The sequence below is a fragment of the Periplaneta americana genome, chromosome 15, assembly GCF_040183065.1.
Source record: "Periplaneta americana isolate PAMFEO1 chromosome 15, P.americana_PAMFEO1_priV1, whole genome shotgun sequence".
NCBI lineage: Eukaryota > Metazoa > Arthropoda > Insecta > Blattodea > Blattidae > Periplaneta > Periplaneta americana.
Genome location: NC_091131.1, coordinates 181,013,835 through 181,040,454, shown reverse-complemented (window position 1 = coordinate 181,040,454; position 26,620 = coordinate 181,013,835). Strand labels below are relative to the sequence as shown.

Below are 26,620 nucleotides of genomic sequence, written 5' to 3'. Positions count from 1 at the left end.
TCAAACATTAATAAGGATCATTTAAATATTTCTGCTGATGCCCAGTTCACTCTCTCGTTGTACAATTTAAGTTCTCTGCATTGATTGATGATTCAGTAATATAACCGTATAAAATGTAGATATAAACAAATTATATTATTAATTAAAGTTTTACAATTTAGAATATTATGCATTTATTGTTTACAATAAATTATATTGTTTGAATGTAACTTAAACATCCTTCAAGAGCTTACTTGTATATTTTTGTGAATGTAAACACATATCTCTTCAAAATGATCTGATGAAGAGAATTGAGAAAATGCATTAAATTTAATTGGCATTGGGTTGTAACAAAGGGCTGCCATATGCCTCGGACAGTCCATGGCTTTATAGTGTAGGGAGAAAAGACTGATGTCCACGATTTTGAATGAAGTCGGACAGAAATCTGGAAAAATGCAGTAATTTGTAAGATAGTGTTCAAATGATACTCAAATGGGTGCAAGATAATACATCTTACGAACTCAGTAAGAGCCTTCTGTCTGACTAGGTGATAAAATTTAATTTTTTCCTACTGCACAACAAAGAGGAAATTTCTAAAAATATGATTTCACACGAAATCTCGGTAAATTTTTGTCGCAGTTGTATTTCCGTGGTGCAGTAGCCTACTTAGAACTGCTGCAAATGGTAGAATTGTTATTTCTCTCTACGTGGATATAATACCAACGTTCAAAGATCATTTTCTTTGATGAATGGCCAGTGGATACAAGAAAGAAACAAATTATCACTTAAGTTAGTAAACGCATCTGCAGATAGAGTATAATGTAAACTGCAGTTAGCTTCACAACTCATCCTTCCTTCTCTTCACAGTTCTGAGAAGTATGAAAGGTTCTGTGACTGTGATCTACAGACATGAATGGTGTGGTGCTAAAATAAATGGTAATAATGTAAATTGCATGCCAAATAGTGTGCTAGATAAGGTAAAGTGTATCACTGAAGTGGCCAGTCTCATCCACATTAAGTAAACAAGTGATATTAATGTGAAAAATAAATTATATATACAAGTTTCTTATAAATTCCTGCGTTTTTTCCTGTCGATCAAATTGACTTTTGAATCATGTACTGATTTCTTTGTTTCTTCATTATGGCAACCCTAGTTTTAACAAGTTTCTATTGTTATGACATTCGTAATGAGAAATAAGATCAATTAGTATTATTTTCATTTAAAACGCCCCTGTATTCGACTGCATGATATTTAGAGTGCAAGTTCCCTATGAGCTTGAAATTTCCAAGATAGTAATTTATCATCCGTGACTGTACCATATTATTATTCTGTGAGCCCAACCTGAGTGGTAATATTGAATTTCTTTAATCTCTTCTTGACACAAAGTCGGACATTATCTAGTGAGATTACTGTCGATAAAATCAAGTAACCTAACAATAATGTAATACATAACTGCTTCATAAAATGTACGTTATATCAATTTCTTTAGAAAAATTAAAAATACGTTTTAAATATAAAATATGAAAACGACAATATTTAAATTTCCTTGCGGTCGGTTGACTACATTTTAAAATAAGAAGACCAGCTTTCTTGGTGTCATGCTCGATAAGTATCTTAGTTATCTTTTCACATTGATAACCTTTGTAATGTTTTAGACTCAATAAGGGGGGCAAAGACTAATTGGGATTTCCCAGTCTCTGATTGGGTCAAAAACCCTGATGGAACTGATATTTAACCCTAGTGGTAAATTTCGGTGAAGTCCGGAGGGCCTAATTAGTCAAATCCACTCTCCTCACCTCCACGCTGGGGCCCCCTGGGATCTTTCAAGATGCGAAAGAGAGAGTGGTGTGCGGATAGCAATGGGAACCTACCGCATTTATATATCCCAAGAAGATATGTTGAAAATGCCATGATGAGTCTTTCCCTGGTAAAAAACTCCGGACGTAAACTATCCCCCCAATCAGATGTCCGGGTGGGGGATACTGGGGAAGGACATGTCATGACACAAGACACAGAAGAGAAGAAAAGAAGATCAACGACTGCAACGAGGGATGAGAAGACACCAGTTCTACCGGGTGAGTTGGAAAACATGAAGGAAGCAATGAGAAGAAACAGAGTGGATGTGATGGGAATGTCAGAAGTGAGGTGGGAAAAAGTGATGAGTTGATGAGTGATGAATAGGGCTCGGAAGTTGATGAAATATCATATTTTTTCTTATACTTCAGAGACAATGCAGGATACAATATAAACTCTTTACACTTCAATAGAGACCAATATAGCCTACTTTTATTTTGCATTTATTTGCACTATTTGGTATTTTATTGTTTTTAGGAAATGTTCTACTTTCTGTTGCATTATTGCCCTATTGTTTAGAAAGGACCTTTTTTACGGTGTAATCATAGTCTACATTTCAGAACCTACTGCAGATAGCGTCATGCAGGAATTTGCCTTATGGTTGCAACAACCTTAACTTCTGATCACATGTGTGATGTGATTGTCCCCCATTCAATGCAACAGAACAAATACTGCAGCCACAGTGCTCGCAGTTAGCATATTGTATTGCACAAGTAAAGACAGTATTGATAGAGAAAGTGCTGCTTCTATAGCAGTTTCTCAAGGCTTGCTGGCTGATCCTCAAATTAAGGAATGTCAATGTTGAGGTTTTCTCTGCAGTTTTCCCTCAACCCATATAGAGCAAATGTGTCTTTATCACGCTTGTTTTTGCACTTAATTATTTTATTCAGATGCTAGATAATAATAGCATTTGATAAAGAGTCGTAAATTAACGCATGAGAAAAGATTACTAGCACACGGGTTCAAAAAAGTGAAAAATTATTTCATTATTATTGATTTACTGCATTTGTTAAAAGATTTCAGTATTATATTAGCGTATAAAATGGACAGTTTCTAATAACATTGCAGGAGGAAGATGACTGTTTGTACAACAAAGATGCACTTATAATACATCACATAAGTATTTTGGCATTATATTTAATGTGTTTGAAATTTGTTCCAATAAACATAATACTTCGAATACTTCCTACAATAAAGCATTATACTTAAGTAAACATACAAACGTGGCCAACATGCTGTCGTGTTAACACTAAACATCATTACACCGTAATAATTATTATAATTTACGTACTTCAGAAGAATGCTCTCCAATTGAGACCACATTTCTAATTTCATGTGTGCACTTACCAACTCTGTGATGCAATGAATATCATTTTGATTATTTACACACAATTGCACTGATAAATTGTCATATATTTTAATACATCAATATATTTGTGACACACCCTCAAAATTAACCAACAAAAAGTACAGAAACACTGGATTGAGATTAATGATCCACCTGCTATCTTTTTTAAAGTATCTATGTTACATAGTTCATCAAACGAATTAATTTTGTCCATTTGCAAGCACTTAATTTGTTGCTGCTCAAATCTTTGAATGCACTTGTTAGCAGGGTCCATTCTTGTTGAGGAATAAGATTATCTATTTGTTCCCGTAAACCTGGAAATAGTTATAAGAGATCTGCTTTAGGACTATTCTTGCACATTTCCTTCTCTGTCTCTAGAAACATGTACTAGATACAAATCGTTTACTTCAAAGTGTTTAATACACACAACTGAATGCTTTGTTGGCGTGAAAATATTTCATAGTATACGAGTAGCTTCCAGCCACATAACTTATCTTTTCAGTTGGAAATTTGAGAACTGTAATGTAACACACTCACTTAAAGCACTCTAGTAATTTTTGGTACACACAGAAACATAACATTTAGGAGCCATCTGTAAATAAAAGAATATGGATGATTTAATTTCATTTTTTAATAAAAGTCTAAACTTCTTCATTTCAGTTCTCTGAATTTATTTTTCTTAGAGGTTATGCCATTACTACGTGCTTCATCTTTTGATTCCTTTTCAGATTTTACTTTTATGATTCACTTATAGTTAATAGTTTAATTTGGTGATGTACATGTTGTCATGCTACTCTCCGTCCAAGTGGTTATGTCACACAGTCGTCAAAACAGGGGAAATGATATGACAATTACTTACTTAACGGGGCCCTTTTCTTTAAATTATTTTAAACAGTTGTATAATATTATGTAAACTTCCAATTCCGTACAGCAAATATTTGCACAGAAGAACTTAACAGCTCAGCCACTAGCCCTTACAGAGAGGACAGGAGAAACGAGTGGGACGAACTGGGATGAGACATAACCTTTCAGCTGGACAGTACCTATTTATTCTCTTCATAGTTAACTATCAGTGTATTACGAAGATTTCAGTTCAGAATTACACTGCCTTTTAGCTCGACATGATACAACTGGCAAGCTGATGATGCTAGACACTGCCACCCAGACCTCGAGCAGCGACCACTTCGAGGAATCCAGCAGACGGTACGCCGAGTGGGAGGAGGAAGTCAGGCTGGAGGAGCTGCAGCATCTGCAGAGAGTGGCGATTCGTCTTTTCGACTTCTCTATGTACTCAGGTACAGTAACTGTTTACATCCTGAAGTAGATGCTCTTTCAGCTATGCACAAGCAGAATCCCAGAGCAGTGCAATCAACTAGTCGGCCACTATTGTTATTCCATTTCAACATGCTTGGGATGGGAACATTTAAAGTAAAACTCAATTTAGGCCATGGCCCTTAAAATTAAAAATATTTGATTCTGATTTAGGCTACATTCATTCCCTTTACAAATGTGTACGGCAAATAGCAAGCGCTGTAATAAAAATGGCTGATTTGTCGGCATTTCCAGCGCAAAGGATTGCGGTACTCTGGATATTCACATACTCTGTGAACAAGTTCAGGAGACTTGGATTCTTACTGGTAGGGAATAGGGCATTTATCCAGTGGATTCACTTGTTCAATTTGCCATAGTTCATAGAACCTGTTCTTAAATGTTTGTAGTTAAAACAAATTAGGTTCTTGACATAAAAGGAAGAATATTAATTTAACATTTTAACACGAAATTATCTAGTTTTTTAATTTGACATTAAATATAATCGCGTCATATTATTAAATTATTGTTCCTTATCCAAGTGTGCAGGCAGTCAAAACAGAAATACAAAATCGACGGCCCAGCTTGAAAGGGAAACAACTCAAAATTTAAAGTTTAAAGAAAGCTGCATTTTGAAGCTTTATGTTGCTGTGAAGAATCAGAGGATCGTTTAACTTAATCCAAATTCAATTAATCATGTTTTATGTATGGTTGAAGCTTTAAACTTCATTTTTCTCACAACTTTAAATTTTGAGTTGTTTCTCTTTAGAACTGGCCTGTCGATATTACTAAGCTTGCAGGCTTGAGACTGATCTGCAATTACTTTGGCAGCCGTCTACCAATATCCCTTTCTCTTTGAGTGCTAATATCGCATACACAATTATGAACCATAATTCATTATTCAAAAACATAATTTAAATAAATAAATATATTTTCAGCTACAAAATACATTATTAAGCACATTAATAAGATAGGGTAAAGGTTGGTAAAATCGTGATATGAGTAATATCGTAATAGTTGGTATGAGAATTTATTACAATTTTACTTATCGAGACAAAAATCTGTTTTTTTTGACAATGTATTAAGGACAAGTTCATGGACAAGTTGCTGCATCAAATCGGTCCTTCTCTCGCTCTGTAAAAGCATGATAAGCTATCAAACACAGTAGCACGATATTACTCTTATCACAATATTAACAAGATTTACCCTACTTCGTTTTCCTCTCTCCTACAATTTGTTATTCCATTTGAATGAAATATATTATTTCCTTCTTTTAAAGTATTGACAATTCATAGGGAATGGAATATTTCTCGAATTTTGGAAAAAAATATTTCTCAACATCTAATTACAGTAAATATACATTATTCAATTCATTTATGCCTGATTTGAATTCGTGAAACATCGCGAAATCCGTATCAAGTCGGGAATGCGATTTTTTAAGCAATTAGCGAATTATGTGCGCGAATTTTCAATTTTTAATTTTTTTTACTACAATCGATAATCGATAGCTGTCGCACAGATAAGGTCGATATTTATGGTCGCTAGTATTGCACATTCGATACTGAATCTGTTTTAGTCAACGGTCAATGAGCTAGAAGGTTTTAATTCAAATACCTGGTCTAAACACACTCCTGACATCATATCTGATATATGTAGCGATGTGCGAGAATCGTATTGTGAGCATTGTGAGCCTGCTGAATGCCATATTATTTTGGACGTGTTGAGTGTGTTTGTTTTATTTGTTTATAGTGTCACACATAGGCGAAATAACATTATTGTGTTCCCGTGCAAGTGAGGCTACAAGAATGCTTAATAATAAAATAGCTCCAATAGAGCTTTCCAGTATATAAGGCATAGGTTTTATTGCACAGACAAAAGTACAGTCATGTGTAAATTTTGTAATTGTGAGGTCTCGTGGGAAAGAAGAGATACTGTTGAGAAAGATTTGAAGTCGGTAAAACATGCATCGGCAATTAATTTTCGCAAGGAAGACGAACAATCTCTTGTGCTGACTTCTATTGCCACTTGTTTTTGCAGTGTGCAAAACAAAAAGAAAAATTGCGAATATCTGGGAAAAAGTGTTGGAAAGACTTTATAAAAACGAACATACCAATTTCCAAGCTCGAAAACGAACAATGTGAAAATACTGAAAAATTTAATTGAAAGCACCGATTTCCCCATTTGAAAATCCCACATTTTGCACTTTGAACTCAACAAAAAATTCCAGTCTCTAACGATTCAGAATGCTTTATGGTTGCTGGGTCGTTAGTAGTCAATAACATTTAAGCTGTGCTCATGTTTGAATCTAAATCCACACAGCAATCAAGTCTTCAAAAGGCTTGTTTTTTAAGATCTGATGCATGCGAGGTGAGAGACCACACTATACGAGCAATAGTGAGTGGTTTGTAAAGCTAAGAGGTGTGCGGTCAGACGTGCGTTCCACCATGATTGTCTCAAATTCGGCAATCCTGAGTATGAGGCTTTTACATGAGGTGGGTCCTTCATCTTTCCATGCAAGAAATGTTTATCATCAGAAAGATTGTCAAGGGGTGACAGTACAAAAGTTCATGTCAGTTCACATCATGTTTCAACCAAGCTATCACTGGTGAGAGAACAACAGGATGGAGTCTGCAATAGATCGCCTACCAAGAAAATTTTATCTTCTGAGAGAACACTAAGTCTGCCAGAGATACGTACATGATACCGAATCTCTTACAGTCCAACTAGAAACAGTAAGATTAAACATGCAAAATACATTCGATACTCTCAGTCAAGTACTTAGTTATGTGAATATTCTAGAATCTGACATAAGAGATCTAAAAGACAACTCTTCACTTAAAAATTACATGTGTTTGCTAGTAGCTAACAGAAATTCCTCCAGTGTCTTGACATGGTAGTGTGATCCAAAAAACCAAACTTTGAAAAATTCAAATTCCCACAAGGCTAATATTATGCATTAATGTGTAAAACAAGCACAAAAAATTTCATTAAAATATTACCATTTACAAGTCGCTCCAGAGCTGAGAAGTTTATAATGTGTAACATAGTGAAAGAAAAAAGTCAGAGCAGCTTTTGAAGGAGTAGAAAACTCTTATCGGTGTTTGGATAAAAGTTATAGAAGAAACTGTTTCTATTCATCTTCTTCAATGTCTCATTGTACTTTTGGAACAGGTTGATAGTGCGTTCTGTCGTGTCATTTACTACTTCGTCTAAGAGGAGCAATCACGAAGTTCCTTGAAAACCACTCTGTAGGAAGTCTGTGCAGGAAAGATTGAGATTTGTCTCTTCCTATTTCAGTCTTCAAATAAATAACTGGTTCTCAATGTTATAGGATTCTCCAATTTCAGGTTTTCCAATTTAGCCAAGTTCTGTAGTCATTGAGGAGTATCAGGTTTCTGTGGAGGCTGCAAGTTTGTTACTATATTTTCCTTTTTTGCTGGTTAAACGAATTGAGTCCGCAACAGACCACATTATTTAAAGCCTGTTTAGTAAATGATGATGATGATGATGATGATGATGATTGTGATGATTTTTCTTTTTCTCTGTGGTCACTTGGTCATCAAAAAGCAACTAGATGCTCAGAGAGAAACCAAAGATGTTGGCAAAATGCCATAATAGCCTATAATTGTGTTTTCTTATCTACAGTTTGGTTGGGATATTTCTTATGGAGAGTAAGAAGCTTGATATCATTATATGGACTTTGAATACCAACAAATACTCTCTAACATTAATACTAGAAAGCTTTCCTGTTTAGCATTGCAAGCGGCGGCGAAAAGTAACAGTGCTGCCATCTAGCGGCTTGAAACGTTCGCACACTCCATGCGTCGTGCTGGATTACGTGAGGAAAAGAGGAGAGGTGTGCATTTGATTTCAATAAGAAGCTGCAAAGCAATAAATATTATACTTTAGAGTCACTTTGTTCATAACATTTTTAATTAATAACAAATTACAAAGTTATTAGAATAGAAATGAATTGATAAATTCTCATATTTTCAAATTTGATGAAATTTAGTTGTGCATGACTTTAGCAGCTTTCATACATCGCTTGTTTTCTTTTTTAGCTGTATGGTTGTCCATTTTATTTTTGATGTAACAATTTATTAACACATTGAAATATTTGTCAATGAAGACATGGCACAGTCACTGCAAATGGACATGTTAACAGGGAGCACTACCATTTTAACTAGTTCTTTTTTTACACCAATTCTAGTTTTATAAATAACATGATCAGTTTCTTTGGAAACATCAGAACACAATTGGCTGAGCATTAGAGAAACATCATTAGGAAAAATTTTTTGAATCTTTACAGTATTTTTTATTTGCGATGTGCGTTGTTACGTCATTGTTGGGGTTTTCTTTACAAGATAAATTTCTTCGACAAATTTCGTGATTTATTCTGCTACACACCCAACCTGCAACATAAGCTCTTGCATTTTCTTGCAACACGGTTTCTTCATTTGTATGCTGTACATTTTTGTCATCAACAGTTACATCCAAATCGGAGACATCTGTAATGCCTGGACTGCAAAAATTCAATTTAGCTGCCTCGATATCTCCTTTCTTGAGTAAGAAAGAACAAACGTCAGCTTCACAGTTGCTTGTTTCAGGAGGACTTAGGAATTGATTCATCATGATTGCCCGAATTGTAGCTCTAAACTTCGAGCAGTCTGGAGTTACGTTGTTTCCACCTTTAGATCGAATAATAGAAAAGAGATTTTCTATGCAGTCTTGTGTTAATCTTCTTGTTATTAAAAATTTAAATCCATAATTATAATGCAATTCTTTCCATAGCAGTTTTAAAGATTGTAAATTTTCTAGCCAGCCATTTATACATCTTGGGTTCATTTTCCTGTTGTTTATTACCTGGATATTTCTAAATGTTTTTTTCTATTTCATTAAAAAAATTCCAGTGTGTGGAATTTTCACTTAGTGGCCTATTTAAGGCTTTACTAGTTTGGAAACTAGAAGAGTTAAAACAATCAAAAGCTTTATCCATGAACAGGATGAAGTCTGCAGTAGGTTGAGCCTCCTCTGGTAACTGTTTGAATTTTATGAGTGTTGCCATAGCTTTTCCTACAGAATGACTTAATAACTGTGTAGCAAGGCACACTCGCATCAGTGTGAATGGTGGTAGATTCAAGTGATTAAGTTTTACTTTAGGACAAAGTCGGGGATTCATATCTTTATCTATAAAATAAAGTTTTTCTAGGTATTCCCACTTAATTAATTTATCAAATAGCTTAAAATTATAATGTTTTAAATTATTCCTTACGCTCTTAATCAAATGTGGTGTATCATGAAACAAATAAATTTTTTTCACCATCGTGTTCAAAATAAGGCTGTACTTCATTACATCCAAGCAGTCTTCTCAATTTAGTGTTGTTTGATCCTTGGTCTGAAACAATCGCTTTAGGGATAAATCCCGTATCTTATATTTCATTTATTTCATTTCAAGCAGATGTGATTTTAAAATCTCTGCAGGCATGGCATCTTTCGATAGAAAATAACCAATGGTTTGCTTAAAATTTTTACACATTCCTCGAATCATAAAAACCATTGCTTGGTTTGCAAGTGGTACCTCTGAATCTTTTACGTTAGTTGGAGATTGTTGGTTAGGGCTGTGTATACCCAATTCAATGAATCCCTCAAAAATGTCCACTTTAGCATTGTACGTTATATTTTCCTTCAAATACATTTCATCTACAGCAAGTGTTACTACCTCTTCATTTAGTGGCAGCATTCCAGACTTTACTTTTAATAATTGTAAAATGGTGGGATTTGTACCGGGGCCTTTACCAAATCCATGAAGCCAATTTCGGAGAGATCTGACTGTTAGCAAACACAATTTTCTCCTTAAAAATCTGTAGCCCTGAGGTGAGCAATAATGGAGTGCCAATGCAAAACTTTTATCGTAACTGGAATACCGCCTTCCCAATTTTTTCTTTCTTTTTAAGCACACTTGCGACATAATGAATTCATCATTAGAAACAATTTTGATTAAATCAGTATTTGAACTGGTTGTCTTCAGAGCTCTCACTTCCACCCGAAGGGATGAAATAATTTTTTTGTGTTTAGATACCAACTTTTGAGCTGCAATCAATTTCTTAGAAAGTGTCTTTATCAGAAGATTTTGAGCCATCTTTGACCTTTTAGGATTTCTTGCATCTTAAAAAATAAACAGGGACTTCATTTAGTGAAATATTAATAACGTCTTGAAAGTCTAGGGCTAGGTAAATAATATTTTGCGATTAACTAACTGAATCAGTTTTTATGAGAAAACATGAGTTCACACACTTTCTTCACAAAATCAATAATTCGTATTTTTATGTTACGTATACAATATGCGTCTATTTAGTTTGAAAAAGTCATGACTTTCTATATTTTATATGGAGAAACTATAAAGAAATTGTGTTTGGTATGATGGAAGTAAAGTAGTTTTATGCAGTTTAATAACTGATTCACTTAGCACAGAGAACATGTTATTGCTAATGTACTATCTGATTATGAGGTACCTGGTAGAGGACTATCGTCATTTCTGTCTGGAATCGGAGAGCCTGTCACCTCCTCGATGGAAGGTCTAATGCGTTTCTTTGGGGACCTTCGTGGTTCTTTCATTGTACTTTGACCCATATTTTCGGAAGAAGGAGTTGTTAAATTCAGTGAAGGAATAGCTGTTCTCTTCAGACTGTTATTAAAAAAATATATGAAAAATTAACAGGTCTATGACTCATTTGAAACTTTGGTACTTTTCCAATTACACCTTATTTTTACTTACTCCTGACTTTTCAAATTAGGGTTATTGAAGTCCGATAATCTAAAGTGATCTGAACATATTCTGTGATTTTTGTACAGATACTCTGTTCCTCTAGTTTTAAACGTTTCGTCTAGGTCTTGTCTTTTACATTTATTTACCCATATGGCACATCTATAAGACAAAAACAAATAACAGTAATAATAATAATAATAATAATAATAATAATAATATGATGATGATGATGATGGTGAGGACACGAGACCTGTCATGTGAATTGTGCAAGTGGGAAAAGAATGAGCTAACAGAAAGAGAGTTTGTTTCATGATTAAAATTATACGAATCTACTGACACGAAAGTTCATCTCAGACTAATTATCTTCCTTCTCCATATCCATTGGTGAGAGCCACAACACATGATAAGGTCACAGAACAAGTTATCTACTGACTCTACTGTAATAATCATCATCATCCTGTGGCAGAAAAGTAATAGACTACTTGTATTTACATGACTACTCACTCACCTACTCACTTCGGAAATCTGAAGAACGATCTAGCATCTTTTTGCCAAGCGTAGTTTTTACAGAAGAACACAGAACAAACAATTCCACTTTCCCTGACATGTTGTGGAACAGCCATGAGAATAATCCTTACGACTTACACCACGTGTTGAAGTACAAAACTCTTGTTAGATGCAGTTTACCGCGCTATGTGCCACGTTATCCTCACTGTCAACATTCCCTGCTGCTAGATAGCACTGATGAGTCATTCGCCTCTCTTATCGTGAACTGTCCAGTATTAATGTTAGAGAGTATTTGATACCAATAGATGCTTTGTTCCACTCTCTAATGTTATCTAGTGTCTCAGTAATGGCTCCAGCTACAAATACTGCTGCACAATCTGGAAGACTGACTCTATTCAAGGCACTGACTACTTTAGGTGACTGGAATATGGTTTTAGGGACACTAGGTGGTGAGGAGGAACATCTGAAGCGGGTAATAATGTTAAAAATCAAGATAATGATTCAGACAGTCGATATGCATTCTCGCTATCAGATGCACTAGGTGATTAACATGATGAAGAGGGTCGGTTGCTCTTCCTTTCATGGATATAAATTCACTTCTTCATGTCCACCAAGTTAGCGCTGTGATAATGCGTCTGCCTTCAGACTAGCCGGCTCAGGTTCGATTCTCGGCAGGGTCAGAAATTTTCATGTAAGATTTCTACCTCGGGACTAGGAGAGATGGTGGTGCACAACTTTTACTCACTAAATTGTGCACCAGTATGCTTGAATTAAATCCCAAATCTGTCCACGTGCATATGAAAAGAAGGCATATGTCACTGTTGATAGTGATTCATCCATAGGATGGGGACATTAAGCCTGGTGGTCCCCTGGGTGCTATTCAACAGGAGTAGGCTACGTGCCGGCACCGGGTTTCTCCCTTTCTTTCTTCCTTACCTTTGTCATCGTCCTCATCATTTCCTACACTACACTTACACATATACTCACTCTAATACACGACATAACTCTTAACAGATACACATTATGCATAACGTGGCCTGCCGAGTGGTGTGCAACTTGAAAATGGGTCACAGTCCTGCCATCTATCCGCGGTATGCAGAATCACGCAAGTGAAGTGGGTAGGCATTAGACACACACAGACTTCACTTCTTCGTACCGAGCTCTCTTCATTCATTCTTGATTTCTTTTGCAGCTGTTTGACATCACTACCTTCCATGCTACTTCAAAATACTTTTCTCTTTGCTTTTCAAGAAACATCTGGTCCTCCTCATTTCTAATCTCTTTCATTGCACGTGTCAAACTACTTGCCCAGATCTCTTTAATGTGTTTTGTTTCATTACATTACTTCCTTGCGGTCTGCTCTTTTTTTTAGATCCAGATATTTATCATAGTTTGGGAAGTTTCTTAACACACAAATCTATTCACAGAGTTGGAATCCTTGCATGCTCCCTTAGGTCAATTTGTAAGTATGTTGGAGGGGCTTGTCTTTGTCCAAGAGATGAACCTGTACACTTGGAGCATGTCTAATCCACGTGGTAATCTTGCTGTCGACAATTTAGAGATTGGCTTCCCAAGCAGCCAGTTCATTGGGGAAGATCTCAAACTATTAGACATATTCATTTACTCATACCCGATAAAATTGACATAAATTACACTAGCCTGCGAATTTCAACTTTGTGTTTGTTGCTAACTAAGTAATGTGATTTTATAACATAATGTTGATGTGCTGAATCCGAATTTTCAATCCGTTTGCTTCTATCACATCTGGTGTGTTTGCAAAATCACTTTAAATGTATTTTATAATTACGTGAATTTCATCACAAACTTTTTCATTTCACTTTTTTATTTCAAATTCAAAAGCAATATTTAAAACATACAACTTGCTGAAATTATGTGTATGGTTGTTCGTACATGTCACTAGAGTGTTTTTGCTTTGTTTTATCTTGTTTACTTCACTATTGGATGTATAAATTAGCACAATGTATCACACAAAAAATTACACCACTTGCTTCTTAGTTGAGAAAGTCCTCCTGTTCCTCTTTCTTTTATGTTTCTCTTCAGGTATTTCACGCTTTAACATCCAACAATAATCACCAAGCATACTGATGCTCCCGCGTCCCTGGTACCTTCTTTCGAACTCCTGCAGATCCTTGTGAAATCGTTCATCTTACTTTTAGCTGAAAAATTCTAGATTTCCGGCAAAATAATCTAGCTGAGAAAACAGAAAATTTTGATACTCATCTTACAACCAAATTCCTTGTATGCTTCAAGCATGTTAGCCACAATGTTTCAGTAATTAGGATCCTTGTTGCCAAGAAATTTTAAAACAACATCCATGCTGATTTCTCCTTTTCATCCATACTGTTTTTAAATGCTGCACCAGACATGTTTTCTTATGTCAAGACCATTAAATATGTATCTTCTTTCAATTTGCTTCAGATAGTAGTGGAAATTTGTCACATATGTACTTAAAACAGCCTCCTTCCTTATTTAAAGCTTTTACAAGCTGTTTCATTAAGCCAAGCTTGATGTGGAGAAATGGCAGCACAACTTTAGAAGAACTCACAAAGCTTTGGCGCACAACATTCTTACAACCGACTTCCAGATTTTGTCGAGGTGGCCAGTCTTTCATAGTCCAGTGATCAACTCGTACCCTACTATCCTATAGGCAAAGAATGCATGGAAATTTGGTAAAATCATATTGTTGACCCAGCAACTTAGTAAGAACTTTGAAATCATCACAAACTTGCCAGTTGTATTCCTATAGTCTAGTCGCAATGACAGCAGTTGCAAATTTGTGTATGATTTTTTGAGGATCACTGAATAGGCAATGGGCACTGAACCAAAAACGTTTCCGTTATGAAGGAGGAAATCCTTTAAACTTCGCTTGGAAGCATCAGTGAACATTCTCCATTCACTTAGGTCATAGTTTGGAAGTCCAAGTTTTAGCATAAATTCTTTCACATTACTGCAATATACAAAATTATCATCTTTGGAGAAAAAGTATTTAAAACCTATTTTATGTTGTCAGTACCATTAGAATGACGTTTGTTTAAGATTTTCTGGTCGCACAGGGATTGGTATACATTAGGCACAGGTAAAATGGCTGACCGAATAACTGAATACACGATTTGATTTTTATGTTTAGAATCGTACCCCTTCACATCACACGAACAGAAGTAGCAGTCATTACTATGGTTCAACTGCTCTCTCCAAACCATAGGTACTCCAAAAGATAGCAACGGTCTTCTCCAATTGATCAAATGACGAAGTTCTTCAGTGCATACTCTACATACTTTGTGTGGTGCCCAAGCTTTACTTTGGTTTCCAAGTTTGATTCCAAAATAGGCATGGTATGACTTTTTCACAAAATGTGTAATATTACACCTCTGCTTAGGCGATGTGTATATCCTACATAAGTTATATAACAAAAGTGGTCTGGATTATTTAGACATCCTCGATGCAACATGGTAAATACTTTCTTACTGAACTAAAAACTTTCAACATTCTACTCCACAATAAAGCTTCAAACTGATTTCGTTTCGTTTCCAGATGAAATGCAGACTAATGAAATGTGAGAGAAACTAGACGAGTTGAGTTGAGTCTCTCAACAAGGAGTGGCTGACATTTCTATCTTTCACAAATAAAAATAATGACAAGGCTGCACGTTATTTCGCCCTAACTTCCTTATGTGCTTGCACTCCCTATCTGCTAAGAAACATCCAGTGTCCTTGGTTTTCAAAATAAACACCTTAAAAATATGTTGAATACATTTGGTTTTCATATCCTAACATACTAAACCTACATATGTTAAAGTATTACAGTTTAAATGATTATGCTATAAATTGTCGTAATATATTATAAGAAAATAAAAATAACAAAAAAATGGTACGTGGTAGGAACTTTTTGGCTTTGAATTTGATTTCAGCATGCTAAAAATACCCTAAAAACATTAAAACTTTGGAGGCAGGAATTTCATCGCTGACTAGTGTTATTAGAATGGAACGACCTCTGATATCACTTCATTAACTTAAAATTTAACTACAAAATAGCAGTTTGACTGTCAAGAGACAAAAGCGAAGTATGTGGAGCTAAGATTAGAAAAACTTCAGTTTTTGCCATAGTATCATGGACAACCCCAGTCCATGCTTATCTTCTTCTTTCATATTGTTGGACAGGGAACTGTAAATGTGTAGAAAATAGTGTAAGAAACTCTTTTGTAACTTGTTTTAGAATCACTCTACCTATTTTTGTCTCAGACTGCCAAAAATGAATTATGTGGGAAGACTTTTTTAATGTTTTATATCGATAGGGATGTAAGTTCGTAATTATGCGAGTCCAAGGAACAAATCTGTGATAAAAATTAATAATAAAATAGGAAAATAAAACAATTAGATACTTGGAGTATTGACAGTCTACTGAAGATATCACTCTCTTCTCCACCAAAGTGTGCAGGATGATTTCTTCTTCATCCTTAACTTCCTTTCCCAAAAGTGGCAAACAGGCAGAGAGATTCATTGGACACAACTGATCCACTAAATCCTCAGCGTGAGGAACCATAAGCCTCGCACCTCATTGCAAAGATGGCACACAGCACCGGCCTGCACCTCACATGCCAAGCCTGTAGTAGTGGTGGTAGAGGTTGCTATCGATGGGCCGGCTCGATTTCTCCATAGGTATTGACAATAGGTACACTCTGGTGGCTGTTTAGTATACTTGGGGTTTGCCAAAGTGTCGCCATATTAGTTGTGAGTTGCTTGACGCAGACACAAAGCAAAAGTGAAATAAGGTAAGATTTTCACGTTTTTCTTTTAATTTACTAGTGTAATGAAGGAAGCATTTCTGTCAAATATTAATCCTGTATAAATTTCTGCAGACACTGTCTGAAAGTACGATGAATTCTCGTTATTTAGTCATATTTCCATTAAAAATTTAGTTACCTTGGACGGATACAGAGTCATGTTAAACGATGCACTCCTAGTTGCCTTCAATGAGTCGGTCTGCATTGCTATGAATGGGCTAGTGGCCCAATGATGGAAACCATAACTACTGTTTCGAATTAGTTAACAAAGAGCCGTGCTAGCTGATTTAATACGTGTATAATGTAAACTAATGATTAGTTATACATGCATATATTATAAATATGTATGTTTTCTTTCCTAGATACCGTCAAAAATGAAATATGATTGGTGGCAGGAAGATGGTATGAGTCGTGCTTTAGCTGCAGTACGAAATGGTGACATGGGTGTCAATGAGGCTGCCAGAACATATAGTGAGCCTAGGGTAGCATTACAAAGACATTTAGTGGGCAAGAATTGTTTTGCTATTGAACATAAAAAAAAAGTATAGGTATCAAGCTGATCTTCCCACAGAAGTGGAAAATGAATTTATTGCTAATGTTCTCAAACTTGAGGAAATTAGGCCTATTGTGGTTTTACGCCAAGGGAATTGCGCTTGCTATCTTTTGATATAACCAAAAGGAACGAAATCCCTCGTATATTCAGTAAAGAAAAGAGAATCGTCGGAAAGAAATTGTATTATACATCCCGAACTTAACTTGCGTCAACCAGAGTCGACCTCTTTTGCTCGAGCTAAGGGGTTTAATAAAGAAAACATAAGTCATTTTTTTGATACCTTGCAGAAAATTGTTGACGAAAACCAGCTCAATTCAATGGGAGTATTCAAGGTTGATGAGACTGGTTTATAAACTGTGTAAAACAAACCTAGAAAGATGCTTGCCTTCAAGTTAAAAGAGCAGTAGGTTTGACAGCCAGTGGCAACAGAGGTTTCTCTACTAATCCAGTTTGCTGCACAAGTGTTTCGTGTCAGTATGTTCCACCACTGATCATCTACAAACGTGCGCGTTCTGCAAAAGGATTAGAAGATGGAGCTTCATTGGGAACAATTTTTGCTTATTATCCTGAAAGTGGATACATTAACAAATATGTATTTGTGAGGTGCTTAAGGCATTTCATCGGCACTGTCCGTTCTTCAAAGGAAGGAGAAGTCTTGCTTCTTCTTGATGGACATTCAACTCACACCAGAAATCTCATCAAGCTGGCACACACTACTCTTAGGCTGCAGCCATTGGACGTGTCGTTTGTTAAGCATTTGAGTAAGCAAACCTGAAGTTCTTACCCAATTTCATATACCACGACTGTTTGGTAAAACATGTGGACTGGCGGCAACAATAGGGACTGCAGTAAATGGATTTGCAAAAACTGGAGTTTGGCCAGTCAACAGGGCCATGTTCCAAGATTGCCATTTTGTGGCAACGATGCAGTTTGAAACAGATGATGTTCCCATTAATGAAGCTTCTACAATTGGACTTTTCAATGAGTAAATTCCAGAACCAAATTGGCCTAATACCGTGAATCTAGAAAAAGGAGCAATAGCATCTGGAAGTCAAGATAGTTTAGAATGTCTTCCAGCTGATGCAACAACGTTGGCACCAAAATTGCAAGTTTCCTTGGGTGAAATCTTCTCCTATACCAAACAAAATTTCTTTCGGAAGAAGTGCAAATAAAGCTCAGAGAATGATAGTGATCATGAGCAGTCCGTACAAGCAGAGGCTGGAAGAGGTAAAAAGCGAACAACTAAAAGGAGACGTCTTGAAAATTCTGCACCAGAGAAGTCAGCTCAAACCAAACTCTCGTTTTCTTCAAATAGTTCAACGAGGTGTAATTATAAGAAGAAGTCATGGTATTGTGGCCTCTGTTGCAATGGCATAAAAGGAGATATGATTCACTGTCTGTCATGCAACGAGTGGGTTCATGAGAATTGTGCTGCTGTTCCAAAGAAGCCAAAGTGTTCTATTGCGAAAACTGTGACTAAAGTTTGACAACGTTTTATAAAAGTTTCGTTTTTTTCTCATGTTAGCTACTATAAAGAAAACTGAATTCATGGTTTCCATTGCACGTTCTTTTTTAAGTTTTTCAGTTTTTTATTTGGTCAGCCAAAGAGAGAAGAAGGATAGAGTTTAATTGGCTTAACAATAAGTAATGGTATTTATAGTCTAATACTTCAATTGTCTTGATATGTTTTGTTTTTAGGTATATAAATTGCTGTTTTGTTTGATTAGCCCTTAAACTTTCAACTTTCGTTATTTTTTAAATGTTTTAGTTCTGTTTAATCACGCTATAGAACAAATAGGGCCTAAAGTCTTTTCTTTTTATTTCTTTAAGATCGTAAATAATTTGAGATATAAATGCTGCAGGTCGAAGCCTGATTACCAACTGACAATGATGTATTTCATTTTCTTGTGTTAATGAAATATCTGAAGATTTTTGTAAGTGCCCTAGTGGTCTTGCTTGTGTTCGAATACACATTCTGTGGTTCCACATGCCAACACACTACTCATATTAATGCCGAAGATATTGTGTATAGGCATTTATTTAGATGCGGGTTGTTATTTAACAATATTATTCTGCAGCCCATTCATGGAAACTACCTAGTCCAATGAAGGAAACAAGCTTCTTTCATTGGGCCGATGATGCTTACTTTTATTTTCCAAATATTTCATTAACATCGGATATTTATAACCTCTGTTTGTAGCATAGTGAAATACAGAAGATAATGTTTAAGTTTGCTTGAAAAAGGAAATAAATATTACTTTATCCGAGGATATTATATCAGATTTATTTTAAGTTGCTCATTGATAGCAACCTTACCCTATGTCTGAGAAAAGTAAAATTGGTTATGGAAAGACTCAATCCTGCCACTTTTTGCAACAACATATTGTATTTTCCCTGGACCAAATATACAATATGGCGTTGCTAGAAGTGGCAGTGATATGCTGAACATATTAAATTACCTTGGTGTAACAGTGTGTGGTATAAGTGTGTATGCAGATGCATCTTGGGATAGTATAGTATTTCCTTATGTGGAGCACAACAAACAAGCACCACATTATCTTATTCCTGGCTGGTGCATCTTGGCATAATCCAAACAATACGTTGGTGTGAGCAGATATTGAAAGTTAGTTAGTTGGTGTTGTTCTGTGGATTTCTCACACTTTATCTGCCGTTATTGTGTTGGAGATACGAACGTTGGGAGAAAGTAAAAAAGATTTTGTGGATGCATAGAACAGCACTTGACCCATGCTGCCTCATTTCCAGGAAACATTTATTTATTTATTTATTTACTCTGGTGGAATTAAGGCCATCAGGCCTTCTCTTCCACATCACCAGAAATACAATACAACTACAAGAAAATTATACATCAATGCAATTAATCTACAGTAATGTTTCTGAGTAAAGAACACACAAACACATGTATTTCCTGCTTCTATTGTTTTTATTTAATTTGTGTATATAGTATAATGCTGTATATTTGTGCATATAATAGCATAGTAGGTAGGACAATGTATGTGATATGATGTGAGGCAACCCTCTGCTGCAGAGCGCACAGATGAAGTGTCAGAAGTCTACTCCCCTTCTTTGCGACACGAGACAGCATTTTAAATTATGCACACATACAAGAGAATGTTGAATTGCACTTTTCCTTTATTTGTAGCTGTTTATTATTGCGTCATTTAATATTTTTAAATTTGCGATTATTAGCAGAGAGAACCAGTTGTTAAAAAATTAGAATGACATCACAGGATATATCAATGGATTTGCACATACGATTACTGGAATTGCGATGTGTTAACCTTATGACCAGAGATTTCAACGTTGACTATGAAGCCGAACAAGCATGTACATAAGCGAAAATTTTAATATTATAATTTCAAGTTATCATAATACATACTTATTATTAGGAATTTTATACAATACAGGTCATTATGCAATGCAGAAAGAAAGAAGGGCTGACTATTATTTGGAAATAGGCCTATGTAGATACGACCTCAAGTGAAGTATTCATATCATGAAATAATGTTATTTAATTATTCTCTCTATTTACAATCCCTTAGTTACTTTCTTCTCACTATGTATGGGAGGCAACTTGGGCATGAAGTTCTACCTTGTTGACCCCAAAACGCCTTCATTGCATGTAAAGACGACACCTTCACACTTACAACTCTGCTCAAAAACATGACGGCTTTCCCTCACATTCTTCACTACGAGCAAGAAATAAACACTTAGCTCAGTTGCCAATTCTTGAAGTCATTGTCATATTTATTTCTACCATGCGCCTAAGAGCTGAGGAGAAAATGGGAGTTTATGAGGGTTTACCAATTCTAGGAAAAAAGGCCGTCATGGCATGCCCTCACCATTACTACAATCTAAAAAGCGCCCACATTCCAGTACAGTGTCCTGAAATTTTCGCATGGTTTACATTGTGTGAATACTGGGTGAAGAACTTTTAATTGCACAACTGAACAACACAGCATGTCTTAGTAGTCAACTGTTGTGTAACATTTATTGTTATAATTGCAACTAACAAACAATAAAATTACAAAAATTGGATAAGCAATAAAAAAATCGAGCGAGTCGGGTCAAATGGTAGTCTTTGAGCCTCGTATTTGGAAGGTCCTGGGTTCAAACCCCTTGGTCAGCCAATCTGATTGAGATTTTTTATGGTTTCACTCAATCACAAAGGCACATGCTGGATTGGAAATTTACATACCAAGATTCATGATCTCCTTAATCACCAATATAATAAACATTAAAACAAAATCTAAATCAGTTACATGAACATAAGCCATCTATAACACACAATAAAAACAGAGTCAGAACAAAAGTCCACGACCTATTGATATACCCTACACACGTGATATGACCACAGATGTTAAAGTGTGTATAAATAAACTTCATAAAAAAAGTTACCAACTGAGAATAAGTAAAACAGAGAAAATGTGATTATGGGATTTTTAGGTTAGGTAGGACAAATTTAATTTCAGGTAAAATTAATAATAGGACCTCAGAATGGCTCGAAATTAACATAGAAGTAAAACAGCAGTCTCTCCCTCCTTCTGTTTATAATGCACATGAATTACATTCTTCAGGAATTGAGACAAATGCGACATGGTCAGTTTCAGGTAAACAGAAATTTGAAAACAGTTTCATTGATATTTGCAGATAACCTACTTTTAATATCATCTGCAGAAAACTATTTACAATACTCAGTATATAATTTAAACATCATTGCAAAAAAAATATAACATGGAAATAAATACAGGAAGGCCTTCTGGTGAAAATAACCTGTCCCTAGTAAAATATGTGTAGATGGCAAAAATTTTAGAATGAGTCAATGATTTTACATATCTTGGCTACAAATTAATATTTGATCATTATTTGGATATAATAAGCAAAATTGTAAAGTACTCCAAAACTATGGAAATAATAAACAGGATAATGAAACCTTCCCTGGTACAGAAAAGCACTAGAATACGCCTTTAACAAACGTTGTATTCTGTTATGGTAGTGAGGCATGGACTTTAAGGTGGATGAATGCATGAGATTTATGCAAAGAACAGCATGATATACGAAATGAGATCTTAAACGCAAGGACGAAGTAATGGAAGAACTCGGTCTGGAATCAGTATTCTATTTCATACAGAAATATTAGAACTGGATGAGCCATTTGCAATGTGTGAGATCCCACAGAATTCCAAAAGCTATGCTTCACTATCAACCCCATGGGAAAAGATCTGTGGGACATCCGAAAAAGAGTTGAGGAGAAAATTCCTGGTTATTATGAGATTGTAATACTTGACATGGCCTAACACTTGTATAGATTATGATGATGATGATGATGATGATGATGATGATGATGATGATGATGATGTTGAAGTCAGGTAGGTAGAGGTGTTTGGGAATGCTTCTTGTTGTGCAGCAGCAAAATGAAACAAAAGCATAGTGCGGTGGTTTTGGTTTTTCCACACCCATACTGCATATGCAAGGAATTTCCCACCATCGATTACAGTTAAGGGAAAATTATTACGTGCTGAAAATAAATTCTAAATATTATTGTTTTTACAAAATATACTAATTTGGGGCTTTATGCCACAAAATACTGGAATATGCTACAGTGCATGCTCAATAGTCCATTATAGGGGAATGTCTTGTGCTATCGGACAGCAGCTGGTATCGGACAAACTCAGTTGCCAAACAGGTGCTGCCATAAGCGGGAATAGGAAGTAACTAACAGATCCGGCTGCATGCTGTTCGCCACATTTAGTCCAGCTGTAGTGTTGTTTGTGTGTGGTTAATCCTTTTGTTGTTGGTGTTGTGTGTAGCCCTGCAAGGAGTTAAATTTGCCAGCAAGTTTCTGGAGTAAAAGTAAGTCGAGTTAGATTTTAAGCACACTGATTAAAACAACATATTTTACTCTATAAACTGCAGTGTTAAAATCCCTTGAACTTCAAAGCTGCTCCTTCAGACATTTATTTGTTACTGCGCGTCATTCAGGTGGTATCGGACAATAAAGTGGCGGGCAGTATCGGACAGTGAAGGTCGTGATCCATGCATTGATAATAATGGCTCTGCATTTTATTTCAGGAAAAAAAAAGGGAAAAATAACAGGAAAATGGGAGGAAGAAAACATGGTATTGGCTGTACATAAAATACGTAACAAAGAAATGACAATAAGAGAAGCAAGTGTTCGTTTTAATGTACCCAGAAGTACTTTAGGAGATCGAATTAAAGCTCTTGAAGATGGTAAGGTAATCCCTTTGAAATCATGTATGGCCAATAGTGGGACTTTTCGGAGAACTTTTACTGACGAGCAAGATGCCGACTTGTACAATCATATAAAGACAGCCACTCATGCCACTAAATAAAAATGAGTTTTTAAAACTCGCTTACCAGTTTGCAGAGAAACTAAAAGTTGTTCATCGTTTCAATACGACAAAAATGATGACCGGGAAGGAATTTTATTACGAATTCATGAAGAAACATAAAGATCTGAGCTTAAGGATGGCAGAATCAACCAGTTTACAGAGGGCAGCAGGTTTCAATAGAGAGCAAACAGACAGAATTTTTGATCAGCTAAGTGATCTGATGGGGAAATATTCGTACAGACCATCAAGAATATTCAAAGCAGATGAGACTGGTGTGTCTTGTGTCCACAACAATCACCTCAAAGGAAAAAAACAAGTGGGAAAACTAACATCTGGAGAGAGGGGTAAGAATGTTACTATCCTTTCAATAAATGCTTCTGGTGATCAGTACAGTCCACCATTGTTTATCTTTCCACGCGTGAGAGTTGATAATGACTTAACAAAAGATGCACCAGTGGGAAGTGTTTTTGATGGCCAGCCAAGTGGGTGGATCACGAAAGAAGGCTTCCTCAAATGGATGAAAAGTTTTGTAGACAAAGTGAATCCATGCGAAAAAAAGCCCTGTTCTTTTGATTGTGGATGGGCATGCCAGCCATAAGGGTCTGGATGTGGTTTTGTACGCAAAACAGCATCATGCTCACATGCTTAGCCTACCATCCCATACTACCCACAAATTGCAACCGCTTGATAGAGTTGTGATGAAACCTTTCAAGAATGCTTATAATGAAGCATGCTCTTTATGGATGAGAAAATATCCTAATCTGAAAATTGGTCTCAAGGACATAGCTGGATTGGTAAACCCTGCCCTGCATTTCGATCTTTGGCACCTCATCTCAGTGGCGCATACTGGTTAAAGGGTTTGGGCTACCACTGCCCCCATTATTACACAAAATATATTTTAAAATCCCTATAATAAAATTCCTTACCTATTTATATGTGAATTCCAGACGTCTTGATTGGGACGAAAATACGTTGATGACTTCGTCATTCAAATTACAGTTGGGCCACTTGCAAAGTTTCTGTAGAAATGACTTTTCAATGGATATTAGTGCCAAGCCGGATAAACGTTCTTGTGTATGAGTTGATCTACAGTAGGATTTTATTCTCTTCAACGCAGAAAATGTTCTTTCTACCGATGCTGACGTAGCTGGTATTGTCACAATTAATGTTGCCAATTTAAGGACTTCAGGAATAACTTGGTTCAGCTGGTTTTCATATATGGCAGATAATATTTCGTGGATAGGTTTGTTCGAAAAATCAAAGACTTCTGCTGAATATATTACACTTAATCCATTTTTCAAACGTACTTGATCAAAGTGACTGTTATAGGACTGAAATAATTTGTTTAGTGCCTCATTCGGGAAGTTTTCTCTATAAGCAAAAAATTTTTGAGAATCTATAAGCTTTCCATAATCAGAAAATCTGTCAGTAATTTCCATTTGCATACGATCTAGTATGCTGTAGTACAGCTGCCTGTATTTCAATTCATCATCTCCTTTTCTTCGCTTTAATGGTGGTTCCATTGTATTGGCTGAAGAATTTTCATTTTCCATATTACTCCATATGGACGGAAACCCACTACATCTGAACTCGGATATAGTATTTTTTTAACTTTGATACCTCTTGCAAGTAGTATGCTATGTGTAGACTTTTTGTCTGAAGAATATTGTAGAGCACATCTGTATGTGCGAACACTGTAGCATAGACTTCAAGAAGAAATATATTCTGAAACTGTGTGAAAAAATTAAGATATCCTTGAGCCTGCACAATTACATCATCATAGTTTTCTTCAGAGTCATTACAAATTATATTTTGAAAGAAAGCAGTCCGTTTTTCTCTGTATTCCTTTACTGTATTTACAAGCCGAGATGTAAAATTCAATCTAGTTGGTGCTATTTTTGGGAGTTTCTTGTTCATAAATTCCTTGAGTTTTCTGATCTTTTAGGAGATGATGAGAAAAATGCAGCTAAACCCGACGGTGTTTTGAAAAAAATGCGGCATTCTGAAATGGATGAAGTAGTTTTTTGCAAAACTAAATTGAGAACATGGCTGTAACAGTGGACAAATAGTGCTTGAGGATACTTTTCTTGAAATTTTGTTTTTAAGCCATTAATATTTCCCGCCATAACTGAAGCACCATCGTATGTCTGTGCAATTAAGTTATTGCCGACATTGTATTCTGCTGTAACACCTTCCACATGCTGAAACAAAGCAGCAGCAGTTTTGTCCGATCTGACATTTGTGAATCCTATAATCCGTTCTTGAACATTGGCAGTACTGTCGACGTATCTTAAAACAGTGGGCAATTGACTCTGATTAGAGCAGTAACTTGTTTCATCAACAACAATGGCCACAAAAGGTTTTATGTTCTTTATCATAACCCCACTTATAGCAAATATTAACTCATTCTGAATTGCGGGAGAAGTACCACGAAATACTGTTGAACTCTTAAGATGATTGGCCAGTAAATGGTCAAATTCACTTAAGGAACTTAAATATTCAATATAATTTCCTATATTGTCTGATTCCACACTCTCGTTATGACCCCGAAAAGCCAATTCTTGTTTTCCTAGAAAGCAGACTGCGTTAATAAGACGCAGTAAAATCTCCCGATTTTTTTTTTTCACAAGAGCATTGTGTTGGTTGATGTGTAGAGCTTTTTGCTTATCTAGCTGTAAATCAATTCTTGTCTTCCCAAAGTTTGCAAAGTTCATGCTACTACAAATATGAGCTTTTGATTTGTCGTATTCTAGGACTGCCGTTCGAAGGGAGTTCATATTAGAAAACCCCTCTTTTGACCACACATTAGTTTCGTGGCTAAATAACAAACATGGCCAGCAAAATAGTTTAGACAGTTTAGAAGTATCACACAACCAATTCCACTTACCATATGATGTTGAAGTGAAATGGCATGTGTACTCACGCTGTTTTTCTTTTACATCCATGGACAAATTTAACTCAGGAGTTGGTCCTTCCATTTTCACAATTTCAACTTTCTCGTTGTTATGTACGACGGTTAAAAGGCACTTTTAATAAACCTTCTATTACACAGTCATTTTCAACACAAACCTCTCCAGAAACTTGTTCTGCCATATTTTTCACAATATCACTTAATTGGGAAATTAAAATTAA

The 26,620-nt window shown here is 35.8% G+C and overlaps 1 protein-coding gene across 2 annotated transcripts in view; it reads left to right on the top strand.

Moving 5' to 3' along the window:
- Positions 1 to 300: 300 nt before the first annotated feature.
- The window catches only part of LOC138715564 (uncharacterized), a 52,851-nt gene continuing 26,531 nt past the window's right edge, over positions 301 to 26,620 (top strand). The window contains exons 1-3 of one of the 2 annotated variants that reach the window (XM_069848635.1): positions 1,626 to 2,055; positions 4,298 to 4,477; positions 16,927 to 19,375. In XM_069848635.1, coding sequence (XP_069704736.1) covers positions 1,809 to 2,055; positions 4,298 to 4,477; positions 16,927 to 16,949 — 450 coding nt within the window. In that variant the 5' untranslated portion in view covers positions 1,626 to 1,808 and the 3' untranslated portion in view covers positions 16,950 to 19,375. Of the gene's footprint in view, positions 2,056 to 4,297; positions 4,478 to 16,926; positions 19,376 to 26,620 lie in introns of those variants that run through there. The other variant, XM_069848634.1, reaches the window with a different exon arrangement.